The sequence below is a fragment of the Hylobates moloch genome, unplaced genomic scaffold, assembly GCF_009828535.3.
Source record: "Hylobates moloch isolate HMO894 unplaced genomic scaffold, HMol_V3 SCAFFOLD_10, whole genome shotgun sequence".
Taxonomy (NCBI): domain Eukaryota; kingdom Metazoa; phylum Chordata; class Mammalia; order Primates; family Hylobatidae; genus Hylobates; species Hylobates moloch.
In genome coordinates this window covers 102,330,577-102,357,125 of record NW_026652285.1, presented here as the reverse complement: position 1 = coordinate 102,357,125, position 26,549 = coordinate 102,330,577, and the positions used below count along the sequence as shown (strand labels likewise).

At 49.3% G+C, this 26,549-nt stretch overlaps 1 protein-coding gene across 2 annotated transcripts in view; it reads right to left on the bottom strand.

Annotated features, from left to right (window-relative positions):
- Positions 1-8,003: 8,003 nt before the first annotated feature.
- Positions 8,004-26,549, bottom strand: part of GPR107 (G protein-coupled receptor 107) — an 87,790-nt gene continuing 69,244 nt past the window's right edge. Inside the window, exons 15-18 of one of the 2 annotated variants that reach the window (XM_032165419.2) lie at positions 22,920-22,969; positions 20,613-20,696; positions 19,421-19,542; positions 8,004-13,143 (exon numbers count right to left, since the gene is read on the bottom strand). In XM_032165419.2, the coding sequence (XP_032021310.1) occupies positions 13,047-13,143; positions 19,421-19,542; positions 20,613-20,696; positions 22,920-22,969 (353 nt within the window). In that variant the 3' untranslated portion in view covers positions 8,004-13,046. The remainder of the gene's footprint in view (positions 13,144-19,420; positions 19,543-20,612; positions 20,697-22,919; positions 22,970-26,549) is intronic. The other variant, XM_058445169.1, reaches the window with a different exon arrangement.

Here is a 26,549-nt window from a genome sequence, read left to right as displayed (position 1 = left end):
CAGACTCTCTCTCTCGCCCAGGCTGGAGTACAGTGGTGCAATCTTGGTTCACTCCAACCTCCACCTCCCGGTTCCAGTGATTCTCCTGCCTCAGCCTCCTGAGTAGCTGGGATTACAGGTGCCCACCACCACACCTGGCTAATTTTTGTATGGTTAGTAGAGACAGGGTTTCACCATATTGGCCAGCTGATCTCGAGCTCCTGACCTCAGGTGATCCGCCCACCTTGGGCTCCCAAAGTGCTGGGATTATAGGCATGAGCCACTGCGCCCAGCCTGGTTTTCATTTCTTTTATCTCAAAAAGAAAAAAAAAAAAGAAGGAAAAACATTCTACCCCTTGTCTCTAGGGGTAGAATTATTGGGTCATATGGTAGCTCTACACCTACTCTCTTGAGAAACTGTCAAACTTTTCCATGGCAGGTGCCCCCTTTTCCATTCCCACCAGCGGTATATGTGGGTGCCAGTTTCTCAATGTCCTCACCAACATTTGTCATTATCTGTCTTTCTGATTACAGTCACCCTGGTGGGTGTGAAGTGAATCTCACTGTGATTTTCATTTACGTTCCCTGGATGGCTGATGATGCTGAGCATCTGTTCGTGTGCTGGCTGGCTGTGTACCTTCTTTGGAGAAATGGAAAAAGGACAGTTTTTTCAAACAGTGGTTGCTGGGAAAACTCGGTATCTGCATGCAAAAGAATGAAGTTGGACCTTTGTCTTACACTATATACAAAAATAAAATAGATTGAAGCTCTAATAGAAAAGCTAAAAATAGAAAACTCTTAGAAGAAAACATAGAGGAAATCTTCGTGACACTGGATTTGCCAGTTATTTCTTGGATATCGTTGGATGCCGAAAGCATAGACAACAAAAGAGAAAAAATAAACTGGACTTCATCAAAATTAAAAACTTTTGTGCATCAAAGGACACTATAAAAAATGTGACAAGACAACCCACGGAATGAGAGAAGCTATTTGTAAACCATATATTTGAAAATGGATTAATATTCAGAATATATAGATAATTTCCGGGAGGCTGAGGTGAGAGGACCATTTGAGTCCAGGAGTTCCAGACCAGCCTGGGCAATATAGCGAGACCCTATCTCTACACAAAATAAAATAATTAGCCAGGCATGGTGGTACATGCCTGTAGTCCCCCAGCTACCAGGGAGGCTGAGGTGGGAGGATTGCTTGAGTCCATGAGGTCAAGGCTGCCGTGAGCCTTGACTATGCCACTGACCCCAACCTGGGTGACAGAGGGAGACCTTGTCTCAAAAAAACAAAAAACAGAAATAAGCAAATAGAACCTCGAAGACATTAGGCTAAGAGAAATAAGTCAGTCACAAAAAGGTAAATACTGCATGATTCCAGATATATGAAATCTCTATAGTAGTCAGATTCACAAAGACAGCAGAACGGTGGTGGGCAAGGGGTGGGGGTAAGGAGCTGGAAGAAATAGAGAATTGTGGGCCGGGCGCAGTGGCTCATGCTTGTAATCCCAGCACTTTGGGAGGCCGAGGTGGGCAGATCACGAGGTCAGGAGATCGAGACCACGGTGAAACCCTGTCTCTACTAAAAATACAAAAAATTAGCTGGGCGTGGTGGCGGGCGCCTGTAGTCCCAGCTACTCGGAGAGGCTGAAGCAGGAGAATGGCGTGAACCTGGGAGGCGGAGCTTGCAGTGAGCGGAGATTGCGCCACTGCATTCCAGCCTGGGTGACAGAGCGAGACTCCATCTCAAAAAAAAAAAGAAATAGAGAATTGTGGAATAGGCATAGAGTATCCATTTTCGCAAGATAAAGAGTTCTGGAGATCGGTGAATGTACTTAACATGACTGGACTGTACATGTAAAAGATGGTAAATTTTGGCCAGGCGCAGTGGCTCATGCCTGTAAATCCCAGCACTTTGGGAAGCTGAGGCGGGTGGATCACCTGAGGTCAGGAGTTCGAGACCAGCCTGGCCAACATGGTGAAACCCCCCTCTCTACTAAAAATACAAAAACTAGCTGGGCGTGGTGGCACATGTCTATAGTCCCAGCTACTCAGGGGGCTGAGGCAGGAGAATCACTTGAACCAGGGAGTCAGAGGTTGCAGTAAGCCAAGACTGTGCCACTGCAGTCCAGCCTGGTGACAGAGCGAGACTCCATCTCAAAAAAACAAAAACATTTGAGGCCAGGAGTTTGAGACCAGCCCAGGCTAGTCTCAACAACAACAACAACAACAACAAACAAACCAACAAAAAACGATCTGTGTGTGGTGGCACAAGCCTGTAGTCCTGGCTTAGGAAACAGGAGTATGGCTTGAGCCCAGGAGTTTGAGGCTGCAATGAGCTATGATCATGCCTGTGAATAGCCACTGCACTCCAGCCTGGGCAACTCTTTCATACTCTCAGTTCTGTTTTATTGATCTACATAGCTATACTTCTGCCAGTACTACACTCTCTTGATTACCGTAGCTTTGTAGTAAATTTTAAAACTGAGAAGTGGCCGGGTGTGGTGGCTCACACCTGTAATCCCAGCACTTTGGGCAGGCAGATAACATGAAGTCAGGAGTTCGAGACCAGCCTAGCCAACATGGTGAAACCCCGTCTCTACTAAAAATACAAAAATTAGCCAGGCGTGGTGGCACGTGCCTGTAATCCCAGCTACTCGGGAGGCTGAGGCAGGAATCACTTGAACCCAGGAGGCAGAGGTTGCAGTAGCCTGAGCAACAGAGCAAGACTCCGTCTCAAAATAAACAAAAAAACCCACTGAGAAGTGAGTTCATTAACTCTGTCCTTTTTTTCCCAACATTGTTTTTGCTATTCTTGATTCCTTATATTTGCATATGAGCTTCAGCTTGTGAATTTGTGCAAAGAAGCCATCTGGGATTTTGATAGAAATTACACTGAATTCGTAGATCAGTTTGGGGAGTATTGTCATCTTAACAATATTGTCTTCCAATCCACGAATATGGGATGTCTTTCCATTTATTTAGGTTTTAATTTCTTTCAACATTTTATAGTTTTCAGAGTATAAGTTCTGTAGCTGTTATATTTATTACTAAGTATTTCATTTTGTCGATGCTATTGTAAATGAAGTTCTTTATTTCTGAACTGTTTATTTTGTATAGAAATACAATTGTTTTTTATCTTGATCTTGTACCCTCCTGGCTCACTTCTGTAATCTCTATACTTAACACAGAGGGCAAGCACTTTCGAAGAGTCACCCTGGCTAACACATGGCAAATAGGCTGGAAGCAGGGCCAGACTAGAGGCCTGGCTGCCAGCTGGCAGGTGGCTGGTGCTGTCATCTAGATGAGGGTGGCTGGCCTGGGCAGCAGCAGTGGGGGACAGAAGTGGGTGGACTTTAACCACAGGATGGGGTGGGGGTGGGGAGAGGGAAGCATCCAGGATAAGGGCCAGGTGGGTTTTTGTTTTGGTTTAGTTTTTTTAACCAAGATCAGGGAGGGGCGTGGTCATTTCATTTTGAAAGTATGGCTTTTGATGTCTCTTTAAAACAGCCCAGGAGGGCACAGTGGTTCACACCTGTAATCCCAGCGCCCCGAGGCAGGCAGATCACTTGAGGTCAGAGTTCGAGACCAGCCTGGCCAACATGGTGAAACCCTGTCTCTACTAAAAATACAAAAAATTAGCTGGGTGTGGTGGCAGGTGCCTGTAACCCCAGCTACTCCAGAGGCTGAGGCAGGAGAATCGCTTGAACCCAGGAGGTGGGGGTTGCAGTGAGCCAAGACTGTGCCACTGCACTCCAGCCTGGGTGACAAAGCGAGACTCCGTCTCAAAAAAAAAAAGGACCAGCCCAGGAGGCAGCAGAATGAGCCATGAGGATCTCAGGACAGCGTTAGGCTGAAATAAACTCCTGGGTGTCAGCCAGGGAGTGGAAGACACTGGGCAGGGCTAGAGCTGGGACACAGCCCAGGACCCAGCACTAAAGGGTGGACATGAGCTGACTGTGGCCACACAGCTGGAGAACCTGGAAAACCACAGGAAGTTGAATTTGGTCGATGGAGCGTATGAGGAGTGGTGGTGGGCATCTCAAGAGGGGAAGACTTTCCCACTGTGTTATAAGCTGCTAAAGTCAAGGAAGACAATAGTCAAGCCCCCAGAGGTTTCGAGTCACTCTAGCCAGACCGTGGCAGGGTGGAAACCAGCCCACAGTGCACCGGGGCGTCTGGACGATGAAGCAGCGGAACGCAGAGAGCTCTGAAGGGGGACGGGGGCCTGCAGCTGTTTTTTTGTTAGCTGCTTTTTGTTAATGGGAAAACTTGAACAGCTTGATTGCTTAATGGAAGGAGCCAGGTGACATGGAAAGGGGAAAGATGCAGAGTAAGGGGACCGACGGACAGTGAGATGGCTGCAAAGGTGGAGGGAAGAAGCGAGTGGGAAGGGAGGAGACGCGGTGCTGCCACTCAGCTGTGCCCCATAGCTTTGCCCCATGGCTTGCTCCCCTCCCCAGTACTGTTCTCTCCCATGTGGCACAGCCAGGCTTACTCCTCACTTCATCTGCAGCCCTGCCCATACCAGCGTGTGCTGAACGATGTTCAGCCTTAGGCGACGGGGGCCAACTGGAACCAGGGCTCTGAGTGACAGAGCCAGTTATGTCTAAGGACATACACTAGAACGGCCGATGCAGGGCGCAAGCTCGATTCCTGCAGATGTGTGTTAATGAGCAGCTCCCTCATTTTTGCAAAGGTCAGCATTCCTTTGGCAAACTGGGAAGGAGCTGTTTAAGGTGCAACTCCCAAGTGGGTCACACCGAACCCCCAACATCCAGTTCCCAACTGCTGAGCGTGCTTCTCTTCGTGGGGGTGGGTGAGCCAGTGCTGAGGGGCTCGGGACGGATTCTCAGAAACGCCCCACCATGCAGGTGGCTTACAGGAGAGCAAAGCCAATGCCAGCCACCAGGAAGGAAGTCTGCGCTTTCTTTCCTTAGGGTAAGCACTTACCCAGCCTCCTTGTTACTTAGCCTGAGGGAGTCTACAGCTACCAATCTGCCGACCTGACAGATTCCTGGTGAAGGGCAGGCCACCCAAAGGCAGCTGCGATAATTAAGGAGCCTGGGTAGGGGCAGGGAGGATCTACCCAGGGTCCCGGGGCCTGGGAGCGGTAGGCTCTTCTCAGAAACACATATTGGGGCCAATATCTGCTCTGGATTAGCCTGCACTGCCTGTTTTATCAGAACAAGCAGAAAGCCCCCCGGCCTCTCGATGATCAGGACCCAATTATTCCTCTGACTTCAAGAGTTTGCCTACCAGACTAGAGTTGTTGACCGTTATGTTTTTCCAGCTGCCAATCAGAGTGGACCAGCCGGAGATGACCAATCACGTGACAAGACTCCTGCACAACGGGAAGAAATGAGATGCTGCAGCTGACGACGGCAGCCAACCTGGGAGGCATCTGGCTCCCCTGACAATGCCTGCCGATCGCCAAGCTGGCTTCCAGACCTCTTGGGACAGAACTGTTCCTCCCGGGACGCTGGTGTAGGTTCAAGTCCAGTTGATATTTACTAAGCAACTGCCATGCCCAGGCCTGTTCCAGTGCTGCAGAGAGTAAGTGCTTATGGGTGCTTATATTCAGAGTAAGTCAATACACCAGCTTGGTATGACCTGCGTCTTTGGGGCCAGCAGGGCAGGTTGGTCTCCTCAGCCTCACACTGGAGCTCCTGGCTGGCTGGTGTCTGTGCAGTCAGGACCCTAGTGATGGGAAGCTCAGCAAACAGAGGAGGCAGAGGGATGTTCTGAAATGACCTTGAAACGACCTATCACCCTCAGAGGTGGTCTTACTGGCTGAAGTCCAGCCCGCCACAGGCACTGAAGGGATCTCACTTGCTGAGCCCTTGCTTTGAGCCAGGTGGCTCTTCCTCTGCTGACACTGATCAAAGGAGGGGACGAGGCTCAGCTACTGAAGCCGGGGTCAGACTTTCGGGTGTGGGCTTTTCTATTGCCAAACCCACGGGCGCCAAGGCTTCTCAAGCTTATCCTGTCAGCCCCTGAATTTTTAACTGGCAAAGCTCCACGCTAGCGGTGGGGGAAGAAGGAGCCAGAGAGACCTGAACAGCAAGGGGGCCCCACGTGGGATGGTTCAGGGGAGCAGCAGGACAGCCAGGCCCCTGCCAGCACCTGCCTGCTGTCTCTCACTTGGTCCCCACTGCAATGCCCCCTGGCAGGACAGAGCCGCTGACTTCTGTCCCATAAGAGCTGTGTGCAAGGTGGGCCCTCATCCGTGTCGCCAGCTGAAGACTGACCCAAGACTCAGGAAGAACTGGGTTGGATCTGTTCTCAGTATGGTCCAGATCTGCCATGTTGGCACCAGCTGGGAGTGTGTTAGCAATGCCGACTCTCAGGCCCCCCAGGAACTCTATCAGGGATCTGGGTGCTCGCTGTTTGAGGACCACTGGATTAGATGATCAGCAAGGTCCTTCCTTTTTCTCAGCTGTCCCCTTCCCAAGTTGCCTTGGCGTCTCTCATCCTGGGTTCTGAATCCTGGGCTCCCCACTCTCAGGACACCCCATGCCTCCTGTTCGTGCTCTGCGGCACAGGCAGGCCTCCGGAAAGAGCTGCGGGTGGGGCATGGCCACTAACTGGGAAACCTTGGCCACGGACAGGGATTCTCTCTCTTCATTCTGAAATTCTATGATCTGGTGAACTGAGGTTCATGCTCACAATTTTTTTTTTTAAAGACGGAGTCTCATTCTGTCACCGAGGCTGGAGTGCAGTGGTAGGATCTCGGTTCACTGCAACCTCCACCTCTAGGGTTCAAGCAATTCTCCTGCCTCAGCCTCCCGAGGAGCTGGGACTACAGGCACCTCCCAAGGAGCTGGGACTACAGGCACGCACCACCACACCCGGCCAATTTTTGTAGTTTTTAGTACAGACAGGGTTTTGCCACATTGCTCAGGCTGGTCTTGAACTCTTGACCTCAGGCCTCCCAAAGTGTTGGGATTATAGGCGTGAGCCACCGCACCTGGCCCATGCTCACATCTTTATAAGCACAACTGCAGTAACCAACAGAGCCATTTTTCTGAGGCCTTCCTGTGCCCGGCACTGGGCCAAACCTTTGACTTAATCCTTATTATCCCAACAAGGTTGGAGTCAGCAGGCCTGGGTTCTTGTCTCAGCTCTGACACTTACTAGCTGGGGGAAAAAGGGGAAGGATGTGGGTGGGCAGTGGCAGAACCTTCTTTAGGCCCCAGTTTCTGCGTTTTGAAGGCAGGGCTTTGGAGGGATGAATCACAAATCAGTATGCTGTGTGAAAGCAGCCAGACACGAAAGAGGGCACCCGGCGCAGTTTCATTCACATGAAGTTCTAGACGAGGCAAATGAGACTACGCTGGAATCAGAGCCGGGGCTGTGGTAGTTTCAGAAAGGGGGCAGTTTGGACCGGGAAGGGGCAAAAGGAGGCTGCATGGGGTGATGGGCATGTTCCATCTTGCTTGTGGCGGAGGCCACAGGACTGTACATCCATTTGTCAAGACGCAACAAACTGTACATTTAAAAAGGATGGATTCTACTGTAGGTAAAATATGCCTCAAATTAAAACATTCTTAGTAAAATACGGGCTTCGAAACTGAATGACTTCTAAAAATGCTTTGAGTATAAAATCACGGATTTCTCTGCTTCCAACACGGGGTAAGCCAGAGCTATTGCTAACTGATGCAGGAGGAGGTGCACCTGCGCCTGTCACAGCGTGGGCTCTGCGCCAGGCCTGTCATCTCCCATCAAATGGCAGCAGTGCCCTGATACTGGTTCACAAGGCATCGCCCGCCTCCTGCGTAAGCAGGACATCGGTAACCTACAACCGGTTTTCAGTTATCTGGGTCTTAATTGCGCTGCCACAGATCTGCTAAGATGCCTGGAACTTCTCTAGTAGGTGTCACTATTGTCAGTAGGAGCTGGTGGGAGGCAGTTAACTCATTTAATGAACAAAAATCACAAAGAAAAAAATCATGAGAGGGAGGTGGAGGAGAGCAAGCACCAGGAGCCGGCAGCTCCCTGGATCTCATACACACACAGTTCTGCCAGATAGTCTTTATTTTACACATTTGCAACACGGCAAGAGAATTCACCCCGTACATCACCCTGATCCGATCCCCCACCCGTTATACATTGTATGTTTACATAAATACTCTTCAATGATCATTAGTGTTAAAAAAAAAAATACTGAAAACTCCTTCTGCATCCCAATCTCTAACCAGGAAAGCAAATGCTATTTACAGACCTGCAAACCCTCCCTCAAACGAAACTACTTCTGGATTAAATACGTCTGACTTCTTTTGAGGTCACATGACTAGGCAAATGCAATTTACGATCTGCAAAACCTGTTTGAAGAGTCAAAGCTCCCATGTGGACACGATTTCTGGACCCTGTAACAGTATCTTACATGCTCCAAAGGCTGACCTTCTGGAGGCTCACCGTCTCATCTGGCTGCTCCCTCCAAAATCCAAAACCCTGCCTCAAAATAAGCTGTCCTGTGGGTGCGTTGGCTGTTCTGTTTCATTTTGACCGTTCTGACTGCCGAGAATGCCGTCCCGCCTGCAGATGCCCTGCTGCCAGAACTCCAACAGGTCTCCGAGGCAGTGAGGCCAAGCCATGCCCATTCACTCCTGCACCATCTCAGTGTGCTCCCTCACACAGGGCCTGAGATGTGTGGGGCCCATGGCCTGGCAGTGAGCCATCTAAAAGCATTATCTATTTTTCAAGCATAAACCATGCAGAGAGGCTCAGATGCATCGCTGGGCTACAGAAGTGGCCTCTGGGGAATCTGGAGTATGTTCAGCCTGCTGACCAATAACTACATTCCAGGTAGTGACAAGTATTAGCGTCAACTCAGGTAGATGCCTTTTGAAGACGCCCTGCCGGAAACACCCTAGGGAAAACTGGACTGAAGAGTGGGTCTTTCAGAACATTTGGTACATTCTGGATGAATACCTTTTTGATATACCAAAAGGTATCAAGTCAAAGTCTCACTTCTATAGCGAGGAAGCCATTAACTTGCTGAATCCTAAAGGGAAGAATCAAGCCGCAGGCCACAGGTATCCTGGACTTAGCTTATGGTGAGTCTTACAAGGCCACAGGCGGGTCAGAGAAAAGCAGAGGGGTGAAGTGTGGAGTGTGGAAGCAGGAGTGCAGGAATGGGTTAGGATCTGTTTCCTTTGAAGTACAGCAGCTTGGCAGCATGAAGCATGAGTTGTTCCACTGTTCTACTGGGTGTATGGAGCTGGGCCAACAACCTCAGCAGACTGTCTAATGTTCTAAGAGCCTTCCTCAAAGAAAATGCTTCAGGACGGGGGGAGAAGGCCAGAATGCATCTGCAATTCCAACAGGCATCGCTATGCTCTTCCTTGGTCTGTAAGGACTGGGTGCCTGGAGTAGACCGGTTTAAGTACCAAAACAAGACACCCATTTTAGTGTGGAGGAAGACCATCCTATATGGCCCAGAGCAATAATATTTGGCACGAGTATGCACACTCTTGAGAAAATTCTCCTTAGCTTAGAAAATGCATCTTTCACACAGCTGCTGGGAGAAAATGCTGCAATGCACCAAAGCCTTTAGCCCGTGTGCCCAGAATGAGCCTATGTGGGATCAATAGGCATGGGGAGAAAGACGGCAGAGAAGGGGAGAAAGACGGCAGAGAAGGGAAGAAGAGGGAGGAGGAGGGATGGAGGAGGAAGAGGTGGAGGAGGGAGGAGGAGGGGGAGGGGTAACGGCGAGGGCAGAGGAGGAGGGGGAGGGGAAGGGGAAGGGGGAAGGGCAAGGGCAGAGGAGGAGAGAAGAGGGAGGGAGGCTGTGGAACGAGAGACAGCAGAGATGGCGATGAGGTCATCATGCAGGAGGAAATCTCACCCACACGAAGTGGACTTACGGGGCTATGTGCTGCCTTGGCAGGCTGGACATGTCCGGGGCGGGGAAACCCTGGATATTTCACTCTAAAGTGGTTTCTTGAAAGAAAACTCAGCTGACTCAGGCCATGAGCATCTTTTACCCTGAAGCAAGCATCTCCTCACAAGTGCCTCCTACAAGTCACTAGAGTCATATTCAACATTACAAAGTGCAGTGCTACTTAAATTTTAAAGCACTGAGGGACCAAGAAATGGGCTGATCAAGTCCTTGGCCACTGTTAAGAGCCAGGATTTAGAAATCAATGACTATTCCTATTGTCCAAGAAATAATTTTCTAGCAAAGCATACGCACTTTATTAAATTTCACAGCCAGCAGCGCTTTCAGTCCACAACAGATTTCTCAAAGGAAACATGGATATTTTGCGCAGGCAGAAACAGTGAGGAGGAGTACAAAGCGAGCTATAAATACCACCAATGGTTCTGCTATGTGCATCCGATATTTTTTGCCCAATCCCTGAAACACTGCAAGGGCTTAACCATTCAAACACTGCATGACAACGAACCCAGTGGACTGTAAAACTCAGGCTGCAGGAGGGTGGCTTGTCAGCTGGTGAAGCCACTTGGCTTTGGACTCCATCGGTCATCTTTACGCAAGAGCAGGGATGAATGGTGGGTCACAGCTATGACGTGAAGGAGAAAGAGAAGACACACTCACATAACAGGATGGAGCGCTTCAATAATTTTTTAAAAGCTTGGAACCACCACCTGCTTTCTCAATCTTGGGCTGGGGTTTTGACTTTTCTTGATCATCAATCTGACTTGAAGCCTTTTACCAGTTACCATGCAGACATGGCCAGATGACCTGCTTGTTAGGAAGGCTGTGGCCATCTTTGTTTCTGAAACAGTCTTATCTCATCTCTCCACTGCTGCTCTGGAAGGGTCAGGACCAGCACTGCAGACACTCGGCCATGCTGTGAGCCCAGACATACGCGTGGAATCTGAACACCCAACGCTGGCGTTCCCGTGCCAGTCTGATGGCTGCGGCTCCAGCGCTTGCCCACACACACGCCTGCCTCTCTCCAGCTCCTCCACTCCCTGGCTTCCCTGCTTGCAAAACCCAGCATGTGAAATGAGGACACCTCCACGGAGACCCTTCCGAGCAGGGAGGTTTCATCACATCTTTCGTTCTTGCCAAGGAGTCTATCGCCTCATCCACAACATCTGCTTGCGGGAGAATAGCAAATGTGTCCCTCTGAGGGAAGGACTGAGGAGGGCTTTGGTAGTCACAGATTGAGACACATTTCTGCGAAAACTGGTATTATGTTTCTGCACAGGAAAACAAAGTGTTAAAAATATTCCCATCCTCCCTCCAACTCCCTTCTGTCACACAGTCCCAAGCGAACTTGAAAAAGGTCCAGAAGTGAACACTTAGGGCGCATTTACCCTTCTCCTGAAGATGGGAAGACACGGATGCTTGCCTAAAATACCTGCCGAGAGGTGAGCAGCTGTGGCCTGGGAAGGCGCTTGCTCTTCCTCCACGTCAGCCATAAGGCAGATCACACCTTCAGGGCACCCTACAGAAGCCAGATGGCGAATCAAAGTGCAGAAAAAGAACATCCGCTTCCTCATTAGTCATTTAGGAAGATCAGATAGCATGGGACAGGGAGAACAACCATGTTCTGAATGGAGACTTTTTCAGGTTCCCAAACCTGGGACAGTGAGTGTGACCCCACATCCTGTGGTTTCTGCCTGACCCTTCTAAGCCAGAGGTGAGAAAACAACTCCCAGACACCACGACTATCACCCCCAGAGGTCCCTGTTCTCCTGCAGGTGTGGCTGACAAGCCCCAGGCAGGGGTGGGCTCCCGCTTCTGGAAGCAACCCTACCTAGCTGGTCCCCCAAGCATTAAGAAGCTTCCCTGATGGGGCCATGTTTTGGTCTCCTTTTAAGCCCTCAGTCACAATGGACCTTCTGAGCTTGTCCTACTGTTCAGATGATTTTCTCTCTGAGTTGCAATACTGCTCACTTTAGGTGGCTACCTGTGTTCATTCAAGCTCTGGAAGTGTGGAAGGGAACTTAATCATTGAGTTTCTGTGAAATATTTCGCCATCCTAAAATCCCTGAGAGTGAAACTGTTGAATCATGCTCACTTTCTTCACATACACACTCTTGGACTATGGGGACCAAGTCTGTTGAATTCATCTATTTAGAAATCCTACTAGCCTACAGGAAAAGCCTTTTAATGGGGATGATTTGCTTGGACTTAAGTCTTTGCTTAAATACTACCTATTCTCCCCCAGCTGCTCCTTAAGGAAAACTCCTTTCCATTACCCCCAAAATTCTGATCACACACAACAAAGCCACAAGCGTGAAGGGAAGCCAGACAGTGCTGCTCTGGGCTGTCAGGGAGTGGATGTCCAGGGAACGCCACAGGATAATGCTTTTCGAACTTAAAAATACATTTCTTTCCATCCATCAGGCAACATCTCAATCAGAAAACCACCTCCCACCACCTGTGCTGTGCCACAGGGCATGATCCTGACAGTGACATCACGGCCTTCTTTTCCTGTTGGAAAGACCACTGGGCCTCAGGAGCTGCTGTCCTGGTCACTCTCAGCATCTGGAATAAGGGTCTGGGGCAACGCCGAGGGCAGGAATCCTGGGGCAGGTGCTACATCCTAAACTGGGTTTTGACTTTGCTTTCCAAAGTCACCTGTTTTCATTCATCTTTGTCTCCCGAACAGGCAATGGCACTCTCCCCGCCCTTCTTCTTAAGTCTCGGGGTCCTCAGTAGACATTTCCTAAAGCATCAGACAGACATCTCGCACCCTCCTTCCCCCTCCACCAGCCATCCTTGCTACACTTCCCCACACGTGGGGTCACAACTGCATATACCTTAGAGCTCCGAAATGAAGAAGAAGAAAAAAAGAAACCTAAATTAAAAATGAATTCTTCCTTTTCTCTTCCTCTCCTCCTCCCTGTGCCCACCCGCCCATTCCTGCCTGAAGGAGGATCCAGCTGCCTCTAAACAGCCACAGATCGTTTCCATAAAAGAGTACAAAATCAGGTTTCCGCGGCACTGTGCTCCAGCCATGTGCCCTGGTGTCACTGTCGGAGGTGCCAATAGTTCACTGTAGGAGCTGCTCCTGCTGTCCAATAGGACTATGAATAAGTTAACAGTTTCCTTGGACAGTGCCATCCTCAGGGTCGGCTCTGTCACACGGCGCCTTCCCACTCGCCCTGGGGCTCCACGGAGCCGTTGGTCACCTTCTTGACTTTTTTCATACTTTCCATCACCCCAGAGGTTGTCACACTGAACAAGGAAAGAAAAAACAATTAGGAACATCTCACAGTCTCTTAGTAAAAGGCCATCTCTGCCACAGCACGGTGGTTAGGACTGATGATGGATGTTGGTTTTTGAAACAGACAAATCTAAGTTTGATTCCTGGTCCGTTCCTTACTAGCTGTGTAACCTTGGCCAAGTCACTTGACCTCTCTGTGCTTAAGTAATTCTCACTTTCCAGAACTGTCATGAGGAAAAATGAGATTCTCCAGAGTGCCTAATCAATAAACACCAGCTATCATTATCACAATCATCATGAATCTTTTTGTCACAGCTTGCGGAATTTTTGTGGTGCACAGATATGTGATAGTTACGCTTATGAGACTGAAATCTGAATCTTAATGGACATTCAGAAAAGAAAGCTAATTAGCCAACCAGACATTTTTAATAACCAGCCACAATGGATCATTTCTGAGCCAGGGGACAGAACCACAGGTTTAGAGGAATCTTCCAGGATCAAAGATTCTTTGGCCACTATAGACAGAGAACTGGCTGCTTTCTGCTAGCTGGGGCTGAGCCATGTGGCTCTGTCTCCACTCTGCCTCAGCGTGTGGCCTCTGCCTCCACTCTGTGAGCTCCCGGGGCTCTGTCTGTTGGTGCCTGGCTCTGAGGAGGCCCCATGGAGCCATTTGTTGAAATCGAGAATTAAAAATGGAAGATCGCTGGTCTCGTGGGGCATGAGGAGCTGAGTGAGGCAGCCCTTTCCATTAGAAGGAATCACATGCACGGGCCCCACCTTCTTAAGAGGATAATCTCTTGCCTCACAGAAGGTGAGCTGGTCTATGAGGGAACTGGGCGGCTCTGTGAGTAGCAGAACTAGGCAGAGATACTGGGTGTCAAAAGCCACTTGGCCAGCATCTTCCCTGCATGCTAGGAAATAATGAGGATTTATGCTCCCCCATGGTGGACCAAAAGAAATTTCCTCATCAGTAAAATAAATTCAATCAATCAACTCAACAGGCCCTTTCCAAGGACCCAACCCATCCCTCTGCCAACTACCTAACCCCTTCCCCTACAAATGGCGACACAGTGGCCGTATATGTGACTCATCTAGAGTGCACGCAGCTGGACCTCATGGTAAGTAAATGTTTGTATGGGATAAGGGAAGAAAACTTCCCCCTCTTCTTCATCCCTTCATTCTTGCCATCATGGTACTACCATGCCTAGGCTCAAAGAACCCGAGCTGGGACCTTTCTCAAACAAGTCCTTTAGACTCACAGGTTATTTGTACTTATGGCAAAGTTGGGACAAGGTATGTGGCCAGATCCCATAGATGCTATAAGTGAGTCTAAAAGCAGCCCCTAAGACGAAAATGCCTCAGCTGGAGCCACCCAGCGTCACTTCCGGCCAGCTGGCTTGTGTCTCAGGCCTGGCCTCTTTAGGAAGACACTTGCCCCAGGAGGGATCCATGTGCACAGGGCTGCTCCTGAAGGGACCTTCTCTAGACGGGGATGCAGGAGGTAGGGCCTTTGCATGAGCCACAGAAGACCCTGCCCCGAGCCATGCAGCAGCCCCCGTGCCTCTCCACAGCAACTGAGACCACAAAGAAATGCGACCCCACGTCTTCCAGAAACACTCCAGTAATCACACAGCTGTCCTGTGGTTACTGCATCTTGTTAAAAAAGGACAAAGAGTTCAATGCACGTTGATTCTAAGAGGCAAAGCACATTCACTGTGACCTGGGTATGGGCCTGATGGCAGACTTGGGAAAAACATTTTCTCCCTTTCTTTCTCTAAGAAAATACTCCTTTCCAAATCGTGGGCCAAGTGAGAAAACAACTTTTATTCTTCAAGACAGGCCTCATGCTAGGTCATCGAGGAAAAAGAAATGGACTTACTGCTCTTAGGGGCCCACAGCCCAGGAGAAGAGAGGGTCTTCCAGAGCAAACCTGCACAGCCACTTCCAACACAGACAGGAGTGCTGGGAACCGGGTTCGGTGATGGCTCGGGCTGAGAAGAATCCCTCTGCTGGGGAACCGGGGAAGCCAGGAAGCCCTCATGAGATGCAGAGGAGCTGGCCCGCAAGATGGGTGGGAGGTCAGGGGAGTTCCCAAAAAGAAGAAATATAACAGGCAAAAAGCATGAAGGAAAAACCCAGGACATTTCCCAGGGCAGTCAGGGAGTGCTAAGTACTTGCAGTGTCTCTGTGTGTGTGTGTGTGTGTGTGTGTGTGTGTGTGTGTGTGTGTGTTTTTTTTTTTTTTTAATTATTTGATTTTTTGAGATGAAGTCTCGCTCTGTCACCCAGGCTGGAGTGCAGTGGCGCCATCTCGACTCACTGCAACCTCCGTCTCCTGGGTTCAAGTGATTCTCGTGCCTCAACCTCCCAAGTAGCTGGGATTACAGGTACATGTCCCCATGCCCAGCTAATTTTTGTATTTTTGGTAGAGATGGGGTTTCACCATGTTGGCGGGACTGGTCTCAAACTCCTAACCTCAGGTGATCCACCTGCCTCAGCCTCTCAAAGTGCTAGGATTACAGGCATGAGCCACTGCACCCAGCCTACAGCAAATATATTTTAATACCTCCAGCCAGTCTGGGAAGGAGAGTGGCAGGGAGACAGCCGGGGCGCACAGAGGACGGCAGGGTTGTCGAGGGCCCAGTCTGCCTGGTCACCCAAGGATGGCCCTGATTCTTACTCTGGCGGTTCTCAGCCCTGCCTCCTGCTCAGGCTGCCCTGGGGAGTGAGAAAAGCACAGATCCTGAGCCCAAGGGGTGAGAATCAGAGTCTCCAGGGGTGCGGCCAGGAAACTGGCACTGCAAAAACACTCTACAGGTGAGTCTAGAGCCTGGGAGAATAGACAAGAAGGGCCAAGCACACCTGTATTCCCAGGGCAGCTCACGCCTGCATTCCCAGCACTCTGGGGAGCTGAGGCGGGAGGATTGCTTAAGCCCAGGAATTTGAGACCAGCCTAGGCAACACGGCAAAACCCTATCTCTACAAAAAAATACAAAAACATTAGCTGGGCATGGTGGCGTTCATCTGTGGTCCCAGCTATTAAGGAGGCTGAGGTGAAAGGATTGCCTGAGCCTGGAGAGGTCAAGCCTGCAGTGAGCCGTGATAGTGCCACTGCACTCCAGCCTGGGTGACAGAGTGAGACCCTGTCTCCAGGGGAATAAAAGGATGGACAGAAAGGGGAGAGGATCGGGAGTGAAGAGGTCAGCCACCACAAAGCCCAGGCACGAGAGAAAGAGGCGGGGTGGCGCTGGGGGTGAGAGGCACAAAGTGAGGCCTACAGGATGCTCCACACCGGCTGAGGAAGAGGGAGGTGTTTCAGCCATGGCTGCAGGAGACTGGGTGGATGTACGTGTCACCAAGGCCTACAGGGAACAATGGGGAGGGGCGAGCTTGGTGTGATGCAGGAAGCCTGTGGCTTTAAGGCTGAGGTGACGCAGAGCAGGAGGACAGGGGGACCTGGCATTCAGGAGGGGCCGGGGGCAGTGAGGGGGTAGCAGGGGCAACCCTGGGCTTGGGTGAGTCCTGGGAGTGCAAAGAGGGAGAACGGGAGTAAGGGTGTGTGGCAGCACGGGAGGTTGTCACAGGCAGGGCGGGTGACAGGGAGCTTCAGTGTGTGGCCAGGACTGGGAGTGGCAGAAGTAAACTCAAGGAGAGGAAGAAACCTGATGGCAGATGCCTGGGTGGGGTAGGCGCTACATCCTGTTCCCCCAGCAAAACTCCAGGAAACTGAAGGGACACCTGGGGCCCCCACGATGTGAGGAAACCTCGCTAGCCCCCTGCAGACAGGGCGCCCGCAACGCTCCTGGCGGCTCAGGCTCTGCAGCAGTGAGAAGAGAGACCTGGGTCAGATGAACACCCAAAAGCCTCCCTGGCAGGAACACACAGCAGTGGGGCTTCAGCAGCTTCGCAGCCACCTCACTAGGTGTCCTAGTTTTGGTGCAAACACTTAAGGGGCCGATCTGCTGAAGGGCCAACATCCAACCGCCGCAGATAAGTGTTCTTTCCTTGACATCTAAACAGTATCCCCCTTTCCTTGCAAAGCCCCAAGTCTCTGTGCTTGCAACCAAAAGTGCCGAATGGGACACAGGTTCCTTCTGCCACACAAGACTGCAATCAAATGTGGCTTGGGCCTAAGTGGTCCACGGATACATCTGTTTTTTTTTTTTTTCTTTTTTGAGACGGAGTTTCACTCTCATCGCCCAGGCTCGAGTGCAGTGGCGCAATCTCGGCTCACTGCAACCTCCGCCTTCCGATTTCAAGAGATCCTCTTGCCTCAGCCTCCCGAGTAGCTGGGATTACAGGTGCCTGCCACCACGCCCAGCTAATTTTTGTATTTTTAGTAGAGATGGGGTTTCACCATGTTGGCCAGGTGGTCTTGAACTCCTGACCTCGTGATCTGCCTGCCTCGGCCTCCTAAAGTGCTGGGATTACAGGCATGAGCCACTGCACCCAGCCAATACATCCATTTCTATAACTAAAGAGTGTTTTCTGGACTGGAAATGTGGGGAGACTGGTGAAGAGACAATTCTATTAGTCCCCAATCCCCGTTTCCACACTCGTTCCTCACCCACATGAAAGAATGCAGGGAGTGGCAAAAGGTGAACAGCAACCATGAATGAGGACAGCGTTCTGGAATGGGAACCCCAGGGAGAAAACCTCCTGGCCCAGGAACCCACACCAAACATTTCTTTCCACTCTCACTCCTCAAGATGACAGAAGTAATTGAGATCATTGAGGATACCCACAGCCTAGGAGGCAGCTACCAAGTCTGATCATTGAAATCGCATCCAATACTTTTTAACTTGCTGATTATTGACCAGTAACTTCTGTTGCCAAAACTGGTAGGCCTAAAGAGAGATGGTCAAAGAAACAGAAGGGGAAAGAGAGAGAAAGTCAGTGTTACTTTGGACGGTGCCCTCATACCCAGGCCCAGAGAGAGAAGCTGTGTCAGGCCTGGTGGGGTAATGGCTGCACAGAGGGCAGCCGCGTGGGCCGCATTGTCAGAGAGAAAATAAGCACCAAAACAAAATTAAAAAAAAATTGTTGCCACGAAACAAAAATCCTTCATAATACATCCAGGCCCCAAGATGTAATGGCTGAGGGAAAGGATGTGGGAAGCGGGAACCTCCCATTGCCACTGTGGAGTACAATGCAGTGAAGGAGACGATGCTGCGACCCAGCCACTCGGCTTCTAGCTGCCTACCCAAAGAACCCCGTGTTATGCGGATGGATCAAGCCAAAGGCTCCCAGCAGGGGAATGATAAACACACCATGTTTTAGGTCATTTCCTGATGCTGCTGGTTACCAGCCTGACATGTGTGCCTCTTCAATCAACAGACACTTGCTCAGATCCTGCTACTTCTAGGAAAGGCACAGCTGATGGTCCTCCTGCACTCCTCTCCACTGTTTAGAAGGAGGCGTTTCTTCCTCTGCATGGGGAGATGCTGTTTGGCGCCCATTGGCAGCGCCTGCCTTCCTTTACTGTTGCCGTGGAGCTGAGCACAGAGAGCTGTCCCATGCTGCCTGACCTGCTGACAGCCAAGCAGGGCCTAGCATGGGCCGAGTCTCAGACTCTGAATTGGGAAGAATTCAAAGGCTGCCAGCACTGGGGGCAGAACACTTAATACCAGTGAACCAAGAAGGGAAAACTCTGCCTTAGGCTAATCATCAAACACAGCATTGACCTGGCTTATCAAATTTCAGAGTTAACAAGCAAATATGCTTAATCACTATTCATTTTTCTAAACAATGATGGCCCTTTCCCAGAAAATAGGACCCTAGAGTCATTCACTCTGTGACTCAGAAAAGCCCCTATTAGTGCTCAGATATAGGTCAAAGTCATTGTGCTGTGAAAAACCACGCAGTTGTCTGACGATAGAGATGTCTGAGGATCATTAGCAAACTTAGAGATGACTCAGAAGATTCCATTTTCAGACATAAACGCCTGATGGTGGGCCTGACAGAAAGTCAGCTCCTCGTTCTCCCTCGTGAACTGGCCACATATATTCCTAAGTTCTTGCCGCTGATTTCTTAAAAGCAGGCTCCAATGATGCTTAGTGGAACGGCAAGTTCCATCTTCCCTGACAAGACCCAGCAAGGTTTGGCAGATACTATACTTCAAACCAAATCAGACAGCCTTGGGCTCCAGTGTCCACTTCCTTCTGCTAAAAATAGAGGAACCACTCCTGGAGCCACGAAATGCTGAGAGCAGCTGGCCCGATTCACACTGTGCTGCTTTGAGTTAGGCAAAGGGGTCAAGGCTAAGGAAGAGGGAAGACAGATTTCTTACACAGACTCCATTTCCAAGTCTTCTTCTTCCTGAGAAAGTTGTAGGTAGGGGTTATCTGAAGCCGGACGGAATTTATACCCCGTTAGAACAAAGAAGACCAGTGTGGCCGTTTCATCCAGGAGCTGCAAGTTTAAAAACCACCCCAAAATAAAGAGATTAGCAACACTGTTCTTCAGAAAGCAGTGGAATTCAACAAACTGACATATTTCCCCACAACCCACCACTCGATGGTTCTTTGCTCAAATGCCACTTCCTGCTACAGGGCATTTTCCTTAGATTTGCCGAGGCCTAAACGAGGAACGTCCTGCCCTGGGCTGACATTTCCGAGGCCGCGCTTGCTGTGCTTTAACCAGTCTTCATGGGTAGCTTCTAAGAGCTCATCACATACCCACTTCCTCCTACAGTGCCTACAGCACCCAGTGAGTTATTCAAGAAAAAAGTCATTTGGTGGCTTCCTCTAGTAAAGCTAGTTCTAGTTGATTGCAAAGATACTTTATTACCGAAATAATAAAACGGGCAAAGAAGAAGGGCAGCCTGAATTCTAACTACTCAGCCCTGTAACTAAAGGAAAGGACCACATCTCATCTAAGTTCTAATTATTCCGGGCCAATCTTTCTCTGCCTGAGGCTTTTCTCTTGACTTTTAAGACTGAACACTAAAATCAAGAATGCAATTATTTTCAGATTCCTCAGGGAATCCAGCAGCATTTCTGGACAAACACATCATCTCAATTATAGGCCAGAAGAGATGGAAGGAGGCCGGGCGTGGTGGCTCACACCTGTAATCCCAGAACATTGGGAGGCCGAGGTGGGTGGATCACTTGAGATCAGGAGTTTGAGACCGGCCTGGCCAACATGGCGAAGCCCCATCTCTACCAAAAAAACAAAAATTAAGCGGGCATGGTGGTATATCCCTATAATCCTATCTACTTGGGAGGCTGAGGCAGGAGAATCGCTTGAACCCAGGAGGTGGACGTTGCAGTGAGCTGAGATTGCGCCACTGCACTCCAGCCTGGGCGACAGAGTGAGACCCTGTCTCAAAAACTAAAAAAAAATTTTTTTAATTAAAAAAAGAAGAGATGGAAGGTCTTAGTGGTCATTCCCAGATAAATTAGTAACAACTGTTAAGTTACACTTCAAGACTTTATCCTCAGGCATAAATTCTCTGGCATTCTGCCCTGTGAGCAGCGTACCTGGTAGAGCCACTTCCACTGGAATGGAACAGCGAGTTTGAGGAGAAATGCAATGATCCTAGTGAAGTATATGTAACACACGATCTGTATGAGGAGGAAAGAAACAGGAAATCAGATCAACATTAAAATTAGGACACCACTTTAACAATTTGCTTTCACAAATGAACTAGGAAACAGAAAACAGAATCACTCAAACAAAAGTATGTGACACTTATAGTGTGAATTAATACATGCAGCGGAGAGACATGGCTACTCTGCTAGTTACACTTGAATTTCTTCTCTCTCTCCAGGTGACCAAGATATTGCTAACGGCCACACCCACGGGGAGCACAAGACACTTCAGTCAGGTTGTTCTTAACCCTTCCTCACCCTATTTACAGACATAAGCCCTTGATTTCAATCTCCAAAGATTGTATTTCTTATTCTCAGGCTTTGAGGAATATTTACCAGTAGTAATAGCAAAATAAAGCCACACAGGGAAATTACTGACTTCTGTCCTCTTCTCTGGCAGACGCTGCAAGCATTCGAGGTCCACACTCACAGAAGTACAAATACTACCAAGTTCTCTAGCAAGACAGGATGCCTTCATTTCTCCTTGCAGTGACAAAGACTCAATGTGCTGGCCACTAGAGCATGGCCTGTGCACGGGGACTAAGCTCAGCTGGCCTGCTGGTCAACGACCACTCATTATCACTGCATGCAACAAGAGAGGTTCTGTGATGACCTGTGCCTGTTTGGTGGCTGATATAAAATCCATGGGAAAGAAAAAATAAAAGAAAGAAAAAAAATCAACCCTAAGTGGAGTGTCTGCTCTTGCATCTCTCTCTACCACTGAAGTCTGATGTTTGCTTGAGCAAAGGAACTGTCTGAAGTGACAATGCCAAACTCACAGATGAAAGACTTGGAAACATCCTTTCAAGACTCAGGAAGCAAACTAACTCTGGGAGGCCTGTACTTTACATATTCCAAGAAATTATGATCCTAATAATTTCCAGCAAGCTCTGTCTTTTGGTGCTAGCTGACAGAACTTTTCATGTCCATCAGAGTCCTGTTTTTAGGTTTTAAAAAAACTGTCTTAACTTTTCTGTTCTTAAGGAAAATTGATTACCACAACATGCAACTAGTTTTCTGCAGGGAAATTTGAAAGAAGAGAGAGGTAGATACTCCAATAATTTTTTTTTTTTTTTTTTTTTGAGACGGAGTCTCACTCTGTTGCCCAGGCTGGAGTGCAGTGGCACTCTATCTCGGCTTACTGCAACCTCAGCCTCCCGGGTTCAAGCAATTCTCCTGCCTCAGCCTGCCAAGAAGCTGGGACTACAAGCACGCGCCACCACGCCCAGCTAATTTTTTTTTATTTTTATTTTTAGTAGAGACGGGGTTTTACCATGTTGGACAGGATGGTCTCGATCTCCTGACCTCATGATCCGTCCGCCTTGGTCTCCCAAAGTGCTGGGATTATAGGCATGAGCCACCGCACCTGGCTGATACTCCAATAATTTTTTAAATGAATAAAACAAAAATGGCTGCAGAAGAACATGACAGTGTGATCCCATTTTTCTAAATGAGTAAAAATAGTGGCCAGGATCGCACCACTGCACTCCAGCCTGGGCGACAGAGCGAGACTCCGTCTCAAAAAAAAAAAAAAAAAAAAAAAAAAGTAACTCAGATATTTAATTTCCCATTTTAAAAGACACAGCTAGATTTTATAAAATGAAAGCCAGGCATGGTGGCGTACACCTGCAGTCCCAGATACTCAGGTGACTGAGGTGGGAGGATCTTTTGAGCTTTGAGCCCAGGAGTTGGAGTCCATCTTAAGGCAGCATAGAGAGACCCAGTCTTAAAAAAAAAAAAAAAAAAAAAAAAAGCAAAAAAGCAAGCCACCTGGCCAGGCGCAGTGACTCATGCTGTAATCCCCGCACTTTGGGAGGCCGAGGCGGGTGGATCACCTGAGGTCAGGAGTTTGAGACTAGCCTGGCCAACTTTGCAAAACCCCATCTCTACTAAAAATACAAAAATTAGCTGGGTGTAATGGCAGGTGCCTGTAATCCCAGCTACTCGGAAAGCTGAGGCAGGGAGAATTGCCTGAACCAGGGAAGTGGAGATTGCAGTGAGCCAAGATCGTGCCACTGCACTCCAGCCTGGGTGACAGAGCTAGACTTCGTCTCCAAAAAAAAAAAAAAAGCAAGTCACACTGCTCAGCTCCAGGTGGCACATCTTGTGCTTTCACCAATTCTTTGGAAGTTCATTTGCTCTACTCCTTGAATTGATTTTATTTATAGATTGAGGATTTTTTTTTTTTTTACTTACCAAGACGTAATAATGTCTGAAAAGTTTCAGCTTTGCTAAGTTAATAGCAGCTAGAGAGAAGAAAGAACAAAATGAAGAGCTCGTTAACTTCTCATTTTTAAAAGTGAGCCTCATTCAGACACCTTCTCAGTCAAGAGGCCACCTCTAACGCAGATGAAGACCACTCAGAGGCACATCCATCTATCTGGAATCAAGTCCACTGGGCAGGCTCTCCTCCAATCACCAGGAAAAAATGTGGGAGCAGCAGAGCCCCAGGAGCGAGCTGGAGTTGGCTTGCACAAGCGATTCCCGCCCCAGGGTCAGCAGCTGTAACCTGGCTATGGTGGGAGTATACTGACATCACAGGAATTGGCAGATGCTACCAATCAGGAATTCTTTTCCCCCCCAGAAAGCCAGCATTAAATATTTCAGCTCTGCACAGAGCTGTGACCTCCACTGGGACTAGTCTCAGGTTGGTCCCAGAGAACCACCCGGGGGGGCCTCCCACTAGCTGAGGGTGTAAATTCAATTAACCCACAGGTGCATTTTGCAAATTTCACTGAAGTTATCATTAAGTGACTTGTAATAAGCCCTTTCAGTACAACCTCCCTGGCTGGATCCTACCTTCATGCATGCTCAAGGTCAGCTGAGCCAGGACAGCTACCTTCCTGACACTGTCTACGGCTCTGAAATATTGATGAGCAGAGGGAAGCCTGGCTCCCTCCCAGATCAGCAATCCTTTCATTCATCATAAACCTTCCTGCAGGAGGCAAATTAATTTTGCTTAATAGCATTCAATTACTGATTCAGTCTAAGAATGGGACCGTGGGTGGTGAAGGTTCAAATTTCCTCTTCTTCCTCCTTTGGGCTCATGATTAGTTGTCGGGGAGGGAGGAGCAATCAGGCTTAGGATTCCAAAAGAAATTCCTGTAATCCTAAATTATCTTCAAGATGAACATCAACTAACAGAATCTACAAGAATCTCCTCTGAGAAACCCAATGCATTAATGAGGGACCCTCAGAAAGTCTCACAGTTGAGAGGATGGAACACCTGCCTCTGGGGCTGCAGCAGATTCACGCAGGCACGCATACAACACCTAAAGATGCAAAATCCACAAAATCGCAGCAGCTTTTTTATCTAGCAACCTCTCTGGCAGTCTTGTTATTTTGAAAAAATTAAATCTCGGCCAGGTGCGGTGGCTCATACCTGTTTGTAATCCAACACTTTGGGAAGCCAAGATGGGAGGATCCCTTGAGCCCAGGAGTTTGAGACCAGCCTGGGCAACAGGGTGAGACCCCTGTCTCTTAAAAAAAAAAAAAAAAAAAAAATTAAAAAATTAGCCAAGTGTGCTGCCTACTTGGGGGGCTGAGGCAGGTGGATTGCCTGAGTCCAGGAGTTTGAGACCAACCTGGGGTTTTGTAGAACCCTGTTTCTACAAAGAAAGAAGAAGGAAGGAAGGAAGGAAGGAAGGAAGGAAGGAAGGAAGGAAGGAAGGAAGGAAGGAAGGAAGGGAGGGAGGGAGGGGAAAACAAAGAAAAGAGGCCGGGCGCGGTGGCTCAAGCCTATAATCCCAGCACTTTGGGAGGCTGAGGAGGGCGGATCACGAGGTCAGGAGATCGAGACCATCCTGGGTAACACGGTGAAACCCCGTCTCTACTAAAAATACAAAAAATTAGCTGGGCGTGTTGGCGGGCGCCTGTAGCCCCAGCTACTCGGGAGGCTGAGGCAGGAGAATGGCGTGAACCCGGGTGGCGGAGCTTGCAGTGGGCCGAGATCGCGCCACTGCACTCCAGCCTGGGGGACAGAGAAAGACTCTGTCTCAAAAAAGAAAGAAAGAAAGAAAAGAAATAGGCCGGGTGCAGTGGCTCACGTCTGTAATCCCGGCACTTTGGGAGGCCGAGGCGGGTGGATCACGAGGTCGGGAGTTCAAGACCAGCCTGGCCAAGATGGTGAAACCCCGTCTCAACTAAAAACACAAAAGTTACCCAGACATGGTGGTGGGCGCCTGTAATCCCAGCAATTTGGGAGGCTGAGATGGAGAATTGCTTGAATCTGGGAGATGGCAGTTGCAATGAGCCGAGATCACACTACTGCCCTCCAGTCTGGGCGACAGAGCGACACTCCGTTTCAAAAAAAAAAAATTAGCTGCTTGTGGTGGCACGCACCTGTGGTCCCAGCTACTTGGGAAACAGAGGTGGGAGGTGCCTGAGCACTGGAGACTGAGGTTGCAGTAAGCTGAAATCGTGCCACTGCACTCCAGGCTGGGTGATAGAAGGAACCCAGTCTCAAAAAACAACAGAAAAAGTAAATTAAAAATTAAATCTCTCTGGTTCTCATCATTTTGTTGTTGTTTTTTTTGAGAGAGGTCTTGCTGTGTCACCCAGGCTGTAGTGCAGTGGCACGATCACAGCTCACTGCAGCTTTGACCTCCCAGACTCAAGTGATCCTCAGCCTCCTGAGTAGCTAGGACCACAGGGGTGTGCCACCACGCTCGACTAATTTTTGTATTTTTAGTAGAGATGTGGTTTCACTATGTTGCTCAGGCAGGCAAGAGCCTGCCTCAGCCTCCCAAAGTGCTGGGATTACAGGTGTGACACTGCGTCTGGCCTCATTTCTTTTTTATTCAGTCAATACAAACTCACCAAGCCCCAGCTCTGAGCCAGGCCCTGAGATACAGCAGTATACACGACAGCTGCAGCCTCTGCCCCCGGGGCAGCTGCCATCCTGTGAGGAGAGAAGGGCACCGAAGCACGAGTTATGCACTCACTGAGTGACATGCACACACAGCCACTGCTGACAGGCGTGCGATCAGGTGCTCCTCCTCCCCTGGGGGATGGGAAGGACTTCACAGAGGACAAGACATGAGAACTGAGAAGCATCAGATATGAAGTGCTCCCAGGGATTTTAACCTTCGCCCTCTGGGATGAACCTTTTGTGTTCCTCTCCGGATGCAAACCTGCTGCTCCCATTGGCAGGGGACAATGAAATGACCAGCTCATACTGTACTCTGCCTAACAGAACCAGCGACATGACCGGAACTGTGGCCCTCCCAAACCAGCTAAACACCTCTTCAACATGAACACTCAATTCTTCACAGCACCAACAATTAGACAGTTTAAATGATAAAAAATGCTTTAAAAGTCTCTCCTGAGGCAGGGCGTGGTGGCTCACGCCTATAATCCCAGCACTTTGGGAGGCCGAGGTGGGTGGATCACGAGGTCAGGAGATCAAGACCATCCTGGCTAACACGGTGAAACCCCGCCTCTACTAAAATTACAAAAAGTTAGCCGGGCGTGGTGGCGGGCGCCTGTAGTCCCAGCTACTTGGGAGGCTGAGGCAGGAGAATGGCGTGAACCCGGGAGGCGGAGCTTGCAGTGAGCCAAGATCGCACCACTGCACTCCAGCCTGGGTGACAGAGCAAGACTCCATCTCAAAAAAAAAAATAAAAATAAAAATAAAAATAAATAAAAGTCTCTCCAGAATTTTGCTTGCTGACGTCCTGACAAAGGAAACTCCTACTTGCTTCACTAAGAAAATCAGCCAGACAAGGAAGTGTCATGTTTTCACTGCTGGGTTTCAAGGTGCCCTGACAGGGGTAAGCATGGGTTCCCAAGCCAGACCAGGGAAAAGGGGTGAAAGAGAGGGTTTCC